We start from the raw sequence: 12,031 nt of genomic DNA, 5'->3' as shown, positions 1-12,031 counted from the left end.
CTCCTTCTCCCCCATTTCTGTCTGCTTCACACAAAGCTGGCGACAGGACAAGTGTTCTTGCCGGCCCCTTCCTACCCCACCTTTCACGGGGGGGGGCAGCTCTCCAGGGATTCTAGCTTTCCTGCGGGGGGGGCGGAGGTCTCAGTCCTGACCCTCCACCTTGCCTACATGCGCCCGTGGCCTGGCCTTCCCTCCTATGGCTGTGAAAATCAGTGGCTGTGGGTTTCGGGCATTTCCAGATGCTTCCAGGGCAGCCCACAGCAGCAGCGGTGCTTGTCTCTGTGCCTTCAGCCCCTCTTGGCTTTTGGTCCCCCTGGGTTCCCTCCTTTCTTACGGAGTCAGTTTTCTCATGTACAAAATGGGAACATCGAAGCCTCTCCCTCTGAGGGTGGGGAGGGCGTCAAATGGGCCGACAGCAGAGCCCAGGAGCTGCCTGGGCTGAGCGTGCACCCAGGCAGGCCTCTTCCCGTGAAGGTCCAGACAGTAAACATTCTAGGCTTTGAGGGACCGACAGTCCGCGTCACAACTACCGCCCTCCGCTGTTGGAGGGCAAAGGCCGCTCCTGCAGTAGGTAGTCCAGGCTCGCACCCCATTTCCTGAGAGATGTATTACTGAGACACAACTGTCACATAACACTGTTAGTTCTAGGTGTGCAGCATGATGACTTGGTGGATGTGCATACTGTGAAGTGTTCACCGCTGTAAGTTTCATTAACCTTCATCACCACACATAGTTACACATTATTTTTCTTGTGATGAGAATTTTTAGAATCTATTAACAACTTCCAATCACAGGATAGAGTTAACTAGTCACCTTGCTGCACCTTACATCCCTAGGACTTGTTTATCTTATAACTGGAAGTTTGTATCTTTTGACCATCTCCACCCATTTCTCCTACCCCCACCCTCACCTCTGGCAACCACCAAGCTATTGTTTCTATGAGTTCGGTTTATTTTAGATTCCACATATAAGTGAGATCATAGGTATTTGTCTTTCTCTGTCTGACTTGTTTCACTTAGCATACTATTCTCCAGGTCCATCCATGTACCTACAAATGGCAAATTTTCTTTTTTTCTTTCTAATAAGACTCTACTGTGTGTGTATGTATATTTTCTATAGTAACTCTGAATTTTTGAACCAGACAAGGACCTACTGTAAAGCACAGGACCATATTCAGTATCTTGTAATAGCCTATAATGAAAAAGAATAGGTATGTATGTATAAGTGAATCACTACCCCGTGCACCAGAAATTAACACAACATTGTGAGTTGACTATACTCAAAAAAAAAAAAAAAAAAAAAAAAAAAAAAGAGACCCCAAACTGCCACGTTTCTGGATCAACTGAAGAGACCTGCTAAGTAGCAATAAAAACACTCTGCTTTCACTATATACAAATAAATAAGATGGAAAAAATGTACTAGTAAGTAAGATTTCTGTAATGTACATTTATAAGATGCTCTCCGTAGAGACATAATTCTAGGACATTTCTATTTGCGCTGTTGTATAATCACTTAAATAAAGCTATAAAACCAAATGAGAAAAAAATTATTTTAAAAGACAAAAAATATTGCAGAGTTTCCGGACTATTTTAGTGAAATAGTTAACAACTTCACAAATACCGTAACCACATCACTTTTCCAATGAAATAAAATGGAAGCAATGAACTTGTAAGATTCACAGATAAACAATCAAGTTATAAAACATTACCCTAGGTGGTGAGGAGGGTATAGCTCAGTGGCAGAGTGGGTGTTTAGCATGCACGAAGCCCTGGATTCAATCCCCAGTACTTCCATTATAAATAAACCTAATTACCTTCCCCTCCAATAATAAAGTACGAGAACTGAGGAAGAAACCCCCATTATCCTATAAATTATGTTATCACAGTTCCATTTGAGCCAATGTATAATCACTTAACGAGTAACAACAAAACTAAAAAAAGAAAAAAACCAGAATTACTTCAGTGGAAAGAGAAAATAGTCTTGCTGTGGTTCTGGGCCTTCAGAAGTGGGCTCGTATCTCGAAGCTGGGAGGTGACCCACTCTCGTTTCCCGGCTATGCGGACGGAGCACCGACTCGGGTGCTCAGGGCAGACACACCCTTGTTGTCGGGAGGAGGTGGTGGGCTGCGAGGACCCTCCGCGGAGAAGACTCCAGAGGTCCCCGTTTTCACGCGGAGCCCGCCATGTGCATCCTCGCGCCCCAGTCCTCCGCACATCCTTGGTACCAGCTCCGGGCTGCAGCTGCACGAAGTACAACGCAGCCAGCCTTCCGCAAGCGCAGACTCAGCCAAGCCCGAGGGGAACGTTCGAAAAAAGTCCAGAAAGTAAAGCCTGCACCTGCAACTATTTACATACTACCTCGTGCATTCAAACCTGTTTACCTGACACACCTTATTAGGCTATACCTAATTACAGGTAAGTATTAAAAGTGTGCAGGAGGACGTGCGCGGGCGCTTTCACACACTCCGCCCGGTCCTGTAGGAAGACTTAAGACCGACTTCGGACCCTCAACTGGGTGCTGCGCAGGCCCTGGAAGGAAAGCCCATCCGGCTGGGAGGGCAGGGCGCATGCGCCAATGAGGGCCGGGAGGGCAGAGCGCATGCGCCGGTGGAGGCCGGCGCCACCGCCGCCGCGCGCCCGCCTCCCTGAGGCCCACGTGCCCTGAGGACCCCGGCCGGGCTGTTTGCGGCCGTGCCTGGCGGAAGAGCCCCGCCCTTCCTTCCCCGCCCTGCCTTCCGGCTGCCCGGCTCCCCCGGTTGATGGCAGTGCTTCAGGCGGAGCGGCGGGCAGCCCGGCCTCCTGCGCGCCGCGGGCCTGGGAGGACCCCCGCGACAGCCCAGCGCAGGCCCACGGAGCACGGCGGCGGCGGCTTCGTTGCAAAGACTGACTGCGCCGGTGGTCCCGGGGCGCACTCGGCTGGCCACCCTCGCCGCCCTGGCTGAGTGTCGCGCGGCTGGCGCCATGTCCGTGAGTGAGATCTTCGTGGAGCTGCAGGGCTTTTTGGCTGCCGAGCAGGACATCCGAGAGGTGAGCCCTGCTCGCCCCGTCCCTTCCCCTTCCTCTGCCTGGCTGGGCCCCGGCGCCCGGCTCTTCTCGGTCGCTCGCATTCGAGTGGCGGGGAAACCTGCGGGGATGGGTTGCTTCCCCTCTGGTTTCGTTTTGGGGCCCCTCCCTCCGCCCGCGCCCAGGTCTGCTGCCGTGTCCTGATTCCCTGTGCTTGGGTCTCGGCTTCTCGACATCGCCTACCTCATTTGAGTGTCAGTTTTCGTTCTTTTTGACGCTAGTGTATGTCAAAGGCTCAGGTAGCGCGCAAGACTCAGCGCATGGTTGCTATATTTATTGTTAGTGTGTTAAAAGCACGTGTGGCCTCTCCTCAAAACCCTTTTGTGGCTTCTCCTTCCATATGGGATAAAAATCCAGGCTCTCTCTCCAGTCTCATTTCACGCCGTCTTCCGTTGTATGTTACGCCCACTTTGCTTCCCTGTCATGCCTCTGGTTCCCCAGGTAGTCTCCTACCTCGAGACTTGCCTGGACTGTTTGCTTTTTCCTGGAATGCGCCTCTTCCCTACTCTTTTCCTGGTTATCTTATGCTCATCTCCCTGACCTCACAGTCTGAATGGTCTTCTTCCTATTACGTCTCCTAGTAGTGCATTACCATTTAAAACATTTGTGTCTTCATTGTTTTTCAAGCGTGTCCCTCATTGTGCTCTGAATTGCAGGAAGGAAGGGCCTGTCCACTTGGTTCTAGGAAGGGCCTGTCGTTGTTTTTCTTGCACAAGGTCTAGAAATGAATATTTGTAAAATGGATGAATGAAGAATACCTGGTCCTTGTAGTGTATCTCATTCTTCTCTTTGTAGTTACTTTCGGAGAGCTCATCCCATTTAGTGTTCCAGTGGGATATTTGGGTTGAGTGGGTGGCTCTTACCCTTTGAAGTCTGTGTGAGGAATCCAAGGCTTTTTAGTGACTTCCTGAAGTTCTCACAGAGGAAGTATGTGGAAAAGTCAGAATTCACACCTGGATATCTTGTGCACCAGTTATGCCCTTGTAGAGACAGTGTTTTGAACATACATGAAGGTGTCATGGATTAAATATACTGTCTAGTATGTTTGGTTTGAGGCTATGATAATATAATGATAATTATGTTGAATTTGGCTGATACATTGATCTTTCATTCTTTCTAGGAAATCCGAAAAGTTGTACAGAGTTTAGAACAAACAGCTCGAGAGATTTTAACTCTACTGCAAGGGGTCCATCAGGGTGCTGGATTTCAGGACAGTAAGTTCTTTGTTTCGATTTTGAAGGCTTTTATCCAATTTATTAATCTTTCATTTAAAAAGTTAATTTGCGTCCAGAGGAAATATCATCTCTGTATCATTTTACTATGAAAAATGGCTCTCATTCATAGGTTTACAGAATTCTTTGCATTTTGGCTGATTTTCTGCTTTCACATAGGTTGAAGCAGGAGCGTTGCCCTATTGTGACAGAATTCTACTAATAGTAATTGTGGTGGTTTCATAGCTCTCGTCTACCTACTACCTTTTATTTGGCTCTTTTTCTTAAGCCCAACCTTTCAGTCACTGAATATGATTTAATATGCATTTGCAGATAATGAAAGGCCAATGTAAAAAGTTCTCAGTGTGTTTACAGTCAGTCCTAGAGGGGAGAGCAGGTATGAGAAGTTTAGACCTGGGCCCTCTTGTAAGTTGTAGCCAGCACAACCAGAAGAGCTGGAATATATCTTCAGGTGGAGAATTACAATTCACCTGGAGTTTACATGTGTCAGGGTAAGTCGTTTTTCTCAGTAATATGGAGTTGGTCAGCCTGATTGAGATGACTTATAAAGCTGCTTTCTGACCAAACATGGGAATTAGAAGCAGTCCACTTTTAGGCATCCTTTGGGGACTGACTCAGAACAGCAGCTGGTGCAAAGCCCCCTAAGGATGACGTTATTTATGACAATTTACCAGTGTCTTTCCTGACATGTTTCCTTTGAACAGCTTTCTGTTTGTTTACTTTTCAGTAGGGAAACGAGGTATGTAATTTTGAGAGCCAAGTTGAAAGCAGTGGTGCCTACCCTGCATTTGGTCTTGACACCTAAAAAAAATTGATTTATTTCCAGGTAGGCTACATAGATTATTAAGCAAGAACTGTAGTTGAAATTTGGTAAGTCTTTAATTACTATATTTGATTTTTTTTTTTTTTTTTTTTTTGTGATCAGTTCCAAAGAGGTGTTTGAAAGCTCGGGAACACTTCGGTACAGTAAAAACACACCTAACGTCTTTGAAGACCAAGTTCCCTGCTGAACAGTATTACAGGTTTGTAAGGGAAGAAGCATATTTTATAATATTAAGTGAAAAAAAGCAGGAGACAAATTACACTTTTTTCGTGCTGAATGACTGCTTACTGCTAGGTTAAACTCCCTCTACTTAGAAACAACAAAAGGAGAAGGAGCTGCTCATAGTGGTGGTGGCAAAATTGTTGATTTTATTTTTTCTCCCTTTTACTTTCAACATTTTCTTAAAGAGCATGTATGAGTTTTGCAATGAAAAAGTAAGAAGAAAGTATCTGTTGCATGAAGGTCAAAATGGAGAATATCTTTTTAGTATATTCAAGTGACTTGTGAAGTTGGATGAACCCTGACCGTGCTGTTAAGGTCATGGGATTGAGTGGCTGTGTGTGTGTGTGTGTGTGTGTGTGTGTGTGTAGTTAAGTTTTACATAAAACCTTGAATTTTGCTGCCAGCTACCATATGTAGCTAACGTTTTATGACATCTCAGATCTACAACATTTAATTTTAAGATACACTGTTATTTTATGTACCATTAGGGAAAAAGTTGTTGTTAATCATTGTTATGAAACACGTAGATTGTAAAATGCATCCTGGGAAAAACTGCATCTGAGTGTTGATGAAATATGGTAAATTAGGACCTAAACTTTCTATTTATGCTTGTTTTCACACTAAAAAAAGATGCTCTTTTTAGACAGATTATGGGCAAGAAATACGACATGTATATGGCTAGTATAACCTCACAGGATTCTTTAAAGTTAGGCTTGCAATGGACTGTGGCCTTCTTCCTTTTATATTTCTTATAAATGTATTCATATTTTTAAAGGGTTGTTTTTAATAAAAGAAAAACCACCAAAGAGGAATATGTGACAGAGACTGAAAGCAATCCACAAAGCCTAAGCTATTTATTGTCTGGCCCATGACAGGAAGAGCTTGCTGACCCAGCTGTGAGGTAGTGCCCTGAGCACAGAGAGCTGGGACAGTAGAACGGGGGGGGGGGGGGGGCTTAGAGACCGTGGCGTCTGTAGGTCGCACAGGCTGCCATCTGGCTGACTTGGCCCTCAGAATGTTGCGTTTGGCCTGGATTGTGGTGGAACCTTGTTTTGAATTTGTTGCCACACTTGAAAATCAGGAGGCACAGCACACATATCCAGGGCTTGTGAACCTTGCTGCGTCTTTTCAGGCTTCTGGCTCAGATTAACTGCAGCATCCCAGGGTGTTAAGGTCGTCTGTTCAGTGATTGCAGAGGGTAGTTACTGTGTGTGACTCGGGTGTTCTTGAGCCCCCGCACTCAGCGCGGGCCGCAGCGGTGTGTTAGGTGTTGGGGCTGATGGATGGCTGCAGTTCTCATCCGTCCCCCACCGCCAGCTCTTTCTCCGAGCTGTCTTGTCACTCTTACCGACTGGACTTCGGAGCACAGCTGCTCTCGCCATCCATAATCTTCACTTGTAAATTTTTGTGTTCATCAGAATTGGATCATGCTTCTCATCTGTTAAACTTGTAAGAAGCAATTGTTGCAAATTTACACTGGTAAAATTGATACTAAATCCAGCTGATATATTTAAATATCATATTGCTCTTACATGTTTTCTGTGTTGCAGTTTCATGTAAGGTTTTAATGTGGAAAAGGATTCCATCTCTGAAATATTTGAGTGTGATGACAGTAACCCTGTCCCTTTAACACCCCCAGTCCCTCGACCTAACTGCGCTTCCGTCCACGCAGATTCCACGAGCACTGGAGGTTTGTGCTGCAGCGCTTGGTCTTCTTGGCCGCGTTTGTCGTGTACTTGGAATCGGAAACACTTGTGACTCGAGAAGCGGTTACAGAAATTCTTGGCAGTAAGTGTCTTCATGAGTGTCGATCTGCAGAACCAGGCATTAGCTTCATTTTTGGACCGAGGGGCTGTTGCTTGTACTTTCTGTTTATTGAAACCAGTGAGAACTAAGTGCAAAACTGGTTACTTGGAAACACAAAAACTAACAATATATAGTGGCTTGGGTATTAGTTGTAGTGGTTAAAATATAGTTTTTAAAACTTTCAAGCCTATAGAAAAGTTGAAAGAATAGTGCAGGGAACCCTTGTTCACAGCCCATTAGATACACTACTTGGTAAGATTTGCCATGCATGTTTGCGGGGGGTTGTGAATCTTTTGGAAGGCGGTTTCAGATGTCATGACTTCTCCCTTAAATGCCTCAGCACGCCTCTTCTAAAACCAAAGATGGCCTCTGACAACTAGATACCGTTCTTAGTGGTATTTTTTTTTGAGAGAAGAATGCAAGGGAAAACTGATTTTTGCTAAGAGCTCAAAAAATCCACAGTGAGGTCTAGTTGCCAAGGATATGTACACATTAGACTTTTTTTTTTCAATATTCATTCTTTTTTTTACTTTGGGAGAGATTACATGTGTGCACGTGTTTGTCTGCATTTATACATATGCATGTATATATTTTTTTCACTCATTCTTGGGCTTAAGTTGCATTAGCATCATGACCGGATCTGTACGTTGATGTGTTTTTCAGTTGAGTCAGATCGGGAGAAGGGATTTCATCTGGATGTGGAAGATTATCTCTCAGGAGTTCTGATTCTTGCTAGTGAACTGGTAAGAAGCTCAGCGACTTGCCGTTTGCTGTTTTGATTTCCCCACTTCGTTGCCAGGTTTTTTTAATGGGTGAAAAAATTCAGAAAACCTCATTCTTTTCCAAGCCCTCTGTGGGTCCCCATGTAGTCACTGACTGCACAGTGTGTGTCCGCTTTGCTGGGATGCAGTTCAGATGGTGAGGTGACTGCGCAGTTACCTTTGAAAGATGGTAACACTTCTCTTTTCAGAGTCACAGCGAGGGACACATTTCTGGTGACTGTCATTTCACAGAATCGTCTTGGGGAACAATTTAACTGTATAACTGTAAATTACTCTTGCCTTTACCCCCTCAACCCCTCCCCAGAGAAACTGTCCTTTAAGAACAGTTCTAGAGAAGAGAAGAATAGCTGTTAGGCGTCCCTCGCAGTGGCGAACCCTGAGGAGCGCACAGCTCCCCGGAGGGCCGAGCCGGCGGGTCCCCGGGGCCGGGCGGTGCGGGCGCAGGGGAGGTGGCGACCTGAGGGGCGCTGGGGGCCGCGCGGTGACCGCCCCCGTGTCTCCCCTCCAGTCGCGGCTGTCGGTCAACAGCGTGACGGCCGGAGACTACGCGCGGCCCCTGCACATCTCCACCTTCATGAACGAGCTGGACTCCGGCTTCCGCCTCCTCAACCTCAGGAACGACTCGCTGCGGAAGCGCTACGACGGCCTCAAGTACGACGTGAAGAAGGTGGAGGAGGTGGTCTACGACCTCTCCATCCGCGGCTTCAACCGGGAGACGGCGGCGGGGGCTGAGAAGTAGCCCCGGCCGCCCCGCCCCGGCCCGCGCGCCCCGCGGCGCAGCTCCTCTGGCCCCTCCACCGGCAGCGGGGCGCCCGAGTGGCCGAGAGGATGCCTTCCCAGGGACAGTGGTTTCGTGCATTTGCTGTGATTCCGTGTATTTCAGTTCTGTCAAAGTGTCAGCGTCCATCTCTTGGTAAAGTCCTTTCCTTGCTTATCCCGATGCTGTTAATGTGCCGACGGGAAGTTTACTGTCTTGTTCGTGATTCTTCCAGAAGTGATCCTTGACGATTTCTTTACCCAAAGTAGCCATCCGTACCAGGTGTAGCCTGGATACAGTATACAAATAGATCATTAAAAAGGATGGTTGTCAAGCAAAGGGCAACTTATTTTATATTTTCTCTTCTTATTTTAAGCCTTGTGAGTAAATCAGATGTTGAATTTTTTTGCAAAGGAATTAACAGCCACAAGGTTCTCTCTCACTGCCATCAAAGTACTGAAGATTAAACTGCAAAGTCTAGTTCAACAGGTTGTTTTGGGACGTTTTTGTATTATGGATTGAGGAACATCGTCTGACTTTTATTTACCAGGTGGGGAGTGGGGTTCGAGTTTTAAAACACCTCTGTGTTCTGATGTTGCCTTAACATTTTGCTGTTGCAGCAATTAAAGTCATCTTCACACACATTGTGAACTAACATTTCATGGGTTACGTTGCTAAGCTGTGAAACCTGCTACTTAACATCCAGGTAGACCATGTGGTCTGAGAGTGGAAAGCCACTCGGTTTAGAGAAACGGCAACTCTCTGGCTGCTGACGTGCAGAGAGGACAATGCTGTGCTTTGTGAATGGAAGAAAGGGAAAACCTCGGGCAGAGAAACACAAAACAGGAGCAGGTTTGGTAATAGTTTTATAGTAAGCAGTTCCGGGTTGATGATTACCCCAGCAGGCTGATTTTACACGTACAGCCTTGGGCAAGTCACATGTGTCTCGTGGGTACCCTTCGCCTCCTCCCTGTTTTCAGGGGGGCACTTGCCACGTAACTTGTGCTGTTGAACAGAAATTATTCAAATGGTGACCTAATCCACAGTGTTTTTGAGCTCACTGAAAGGACGGTGGCTCACACCAGCTTGGGTCTCCTGTCTGGCCACGAGGATTCTTGGTGTGGCCCTCAGAGCCACTATCAGGCTGAGTGAAGGACTGACCAGAGTTTCCACCACAAGGAAAGAAGTAGAGATGAGGCATAAATTGCTGTGCGTTGTTGGATTTTAGAACAATTTTCTTGACCGCCCTTTCTACGGAAGAATTTGTAGAAAGAAAAAAGTTGTTAGGATCTTAAAAGTGCCTAGGATGCTCTTCTGAAATGTGCAGTTGTTGCTGCCAAGACTGAGCCGAAAAGGCTTGGAGTTACACGATCACACATGGGCAGGGAGTTCGCCTTTCTGAGTATTGGTTCTGCTTGAGAGGAGTCACGGTTTTGGCAAAAGTTACGGATTTCAGTTTCAATAAATACATTTTAAGTAGAGGAGCAGATTCTGGTTTTATGACTCCATTTGAGAATTTAGAAGTGTCAACATTCTTAATTATTCTGTTGTGTTTGTTGCTGGCTTGTTGTAAAGCAATAAAAAGAGTTCTCTTTTCTTTTTCTTTTCCTTTCCTTTCCTTTCACTCAGTGTATTGCCGTGAGAACTCTTCTATATGGACAAGAAATCCTGAATGTTTTTTGAGGCTGAAGAAGAGCAGGGTGATGGGCGCTTACTGTTGTGTAGTAGTTAAAGCAGTCAGAACAGCAGCACTCAGTTCCGTAGGGCGCAGGTCACATCGTGGGGCCTCCCTTGACTGGGAAATTACAAGTATTTTAACTGAATGTGTTGAGAAGCCTTGGCTCTGGTTTTAGTACACCAGAATTGCTTTTGCCAATTTTAGGAAATCGAACAGGTTAGAGAAAACAGATGAATGAGTGGCTGCTTTCTGTATAGATTTATTTATGAGAAGAAGAAGAGAACCCCATAAATACTTTATAAGATTTGCCTGATCTTAAACTTGAACCATGAGTAGCCCTCAAGAGAACTTAAAGCACAGAAGCCCCTTTGGCAGTGTTTTGAGACCTTTTCTTAAACAGGCGGGTGAAGAGAGGAGACGGATGCACAGGCCACGGCTAACAGTGGCTCACAGTTGTGTGCTCAGAAATGACAGCTTGCTTGCTTCTTGATGGAGACTAGACTGTCATAGGTGGAACGTCATTGTCACGCCTCACAGCACAGTAAGGTTTTCCCAGAGGCTGAAATAATTCCTTTTCTTTGTATTCACTGTGAAAAGCATCAAACAAGTAAAATGAACCCTCTCCCTTCCCCCATTTGGTACAGACATGTAAGGGAAGTGAGATTGACTGCAGTGGTGGGTGGAGGGAGGGTGGGGTGCAGGAGAGGGAGGAACCAGCTTACCTGTCGGGGTTCTGGGCTGGGTGGCTGCAGGCTGCAGGTGCTCTCGGCCGAGGGAGGTGGTGGGAGGGGCTGGGCAGGGGACACGTGCTTCTGGGTGTGGGACCAAGGGTGCTTGGAGCAGCTAGTGGGAGGTGTCCAGCGGAACGGGGGGAAGAGGAGCCTCCTGTGGGAGCTGGGTGGCTCTAGCACGTGTGCTGTAGGTGAGTCGGGAGGGCGGGTGCCCTGTGGAGGGAGGCAGGAGGAGCTGAGGATAAGCCCCGGGTAGGGGCAGGCTCAGTGTCCGGCAGAGGAAGGCGGTCCCTGAGGGTGTGGAGAAACGGTTCCACGGGTGGACGGGACCTGGGGTGTGGGCTCGGGGCGGTGCCGAGTTCCGAGCGCCGAGGTGGAGGTGGGGCTCCTGCTGTCACTCTGTCCCTGCGTCCACACACACCATCTCTCCTTGGTGCTCCTGGGCCTCACTCCACAGCCTGACGAGGCACATCCATCTGCAAGTAGCTATGAATGGGGCCCATATAGTTAAAAGTTAGTGTAGAAGATACATGGAGACTTGTGCTTGCCTCAAGATTGGGGTCTAGCTGCAGTGGAGAGGGAGGTGAGGAGACAGAGACGACAGATGAGGTGCTCAGCCGCCATCCGAGCACCTGCTGTAGTGCACAGCGTTGGCAGCTTTACTGGAGTGCACCGTACACGTAAACGGACCTGTGTCACAGGCGCAGGTGAATGATTTGATTCACCAAGCGGTGCGGCAGTCACCCCCTCAGTCTCAGGACAGCTGTGTCTTGCAGAAGAGCCCCGCTCCTGTCCCCTCCCCAGCAGCCACGAGTCTGCTTTCCTTCTCTGTAAACTTCCCTTTCTGGACGTTTCACATCAGTGGGATGATGCGTGTATGGTCCCTTGTGTATCCACTTAGCATTACGTTCTTAAGGTTCCTTTGCGTTATCAGTTTG

General features: G+C 47.2%; 1 protein-coding gene across 2 annotated transcripts; it reads left to right on the top strand.

Annotated features, from left to right (window-relative positions):
• Window positions 1–2,718: 2,718 nt before the first annotated feature.
• TSN (translin) lies at window positions 2,719–10,281 on the top strand. Of its 2 annotated transcripts, XM_074363467.1 has the most exons (6): window positions 2,729–3,026; window positions 4,183–4,276; window positions 5,220–5,316; window positions 7,012–7,127; window positions 7,809–7,888; window positions 8,436–10,281. In XM_074363467.1, exons 1-6 carry the CDS (start codon window positions 2,961–2,963, stop codon window positions 8,664–8,666), a joined length of 684 nt encoding a protein of 227 aa, XP_074219568.1. In that variant the 5' UTR covers window positions 2,729–2,960; the 3' UTR covers window positions 8,667–10,281. The 2 variants fall into 2 exon arrangements, with proteins under 2 accessions (XP_074219569.1, XP_074219568.1); XM_074363468.1 differs by lacking the exon at window positions 7,809–7,888 and having other exon boundaries at window positions 2,719–3,026.
• The last annotated feature ends 1,750 nt before the right edge of the window (window positions 10,282–12,031 follow it).

Source organism: Camelus bactrianus, chromosome 5, assembly GCF_048773025.1.
Source record: "Camelus bactrianus isolate YW-2024 breed Bactrian camel chromosome 5, ASM4877302v1, whole genome shotgun sequence".
Classification (NCBI taxonomy): Eukaryota; Metazoa; Chordata; class Mammalia; order Artiodactyla; family Camelidae; genus Camelus; species Camelus bactrianus.
The sequence above is the reverse complement of the archived record's forward strand: the minus strand, read 5'-3'. Positions and strand labels throughout refer to the sequence as shown.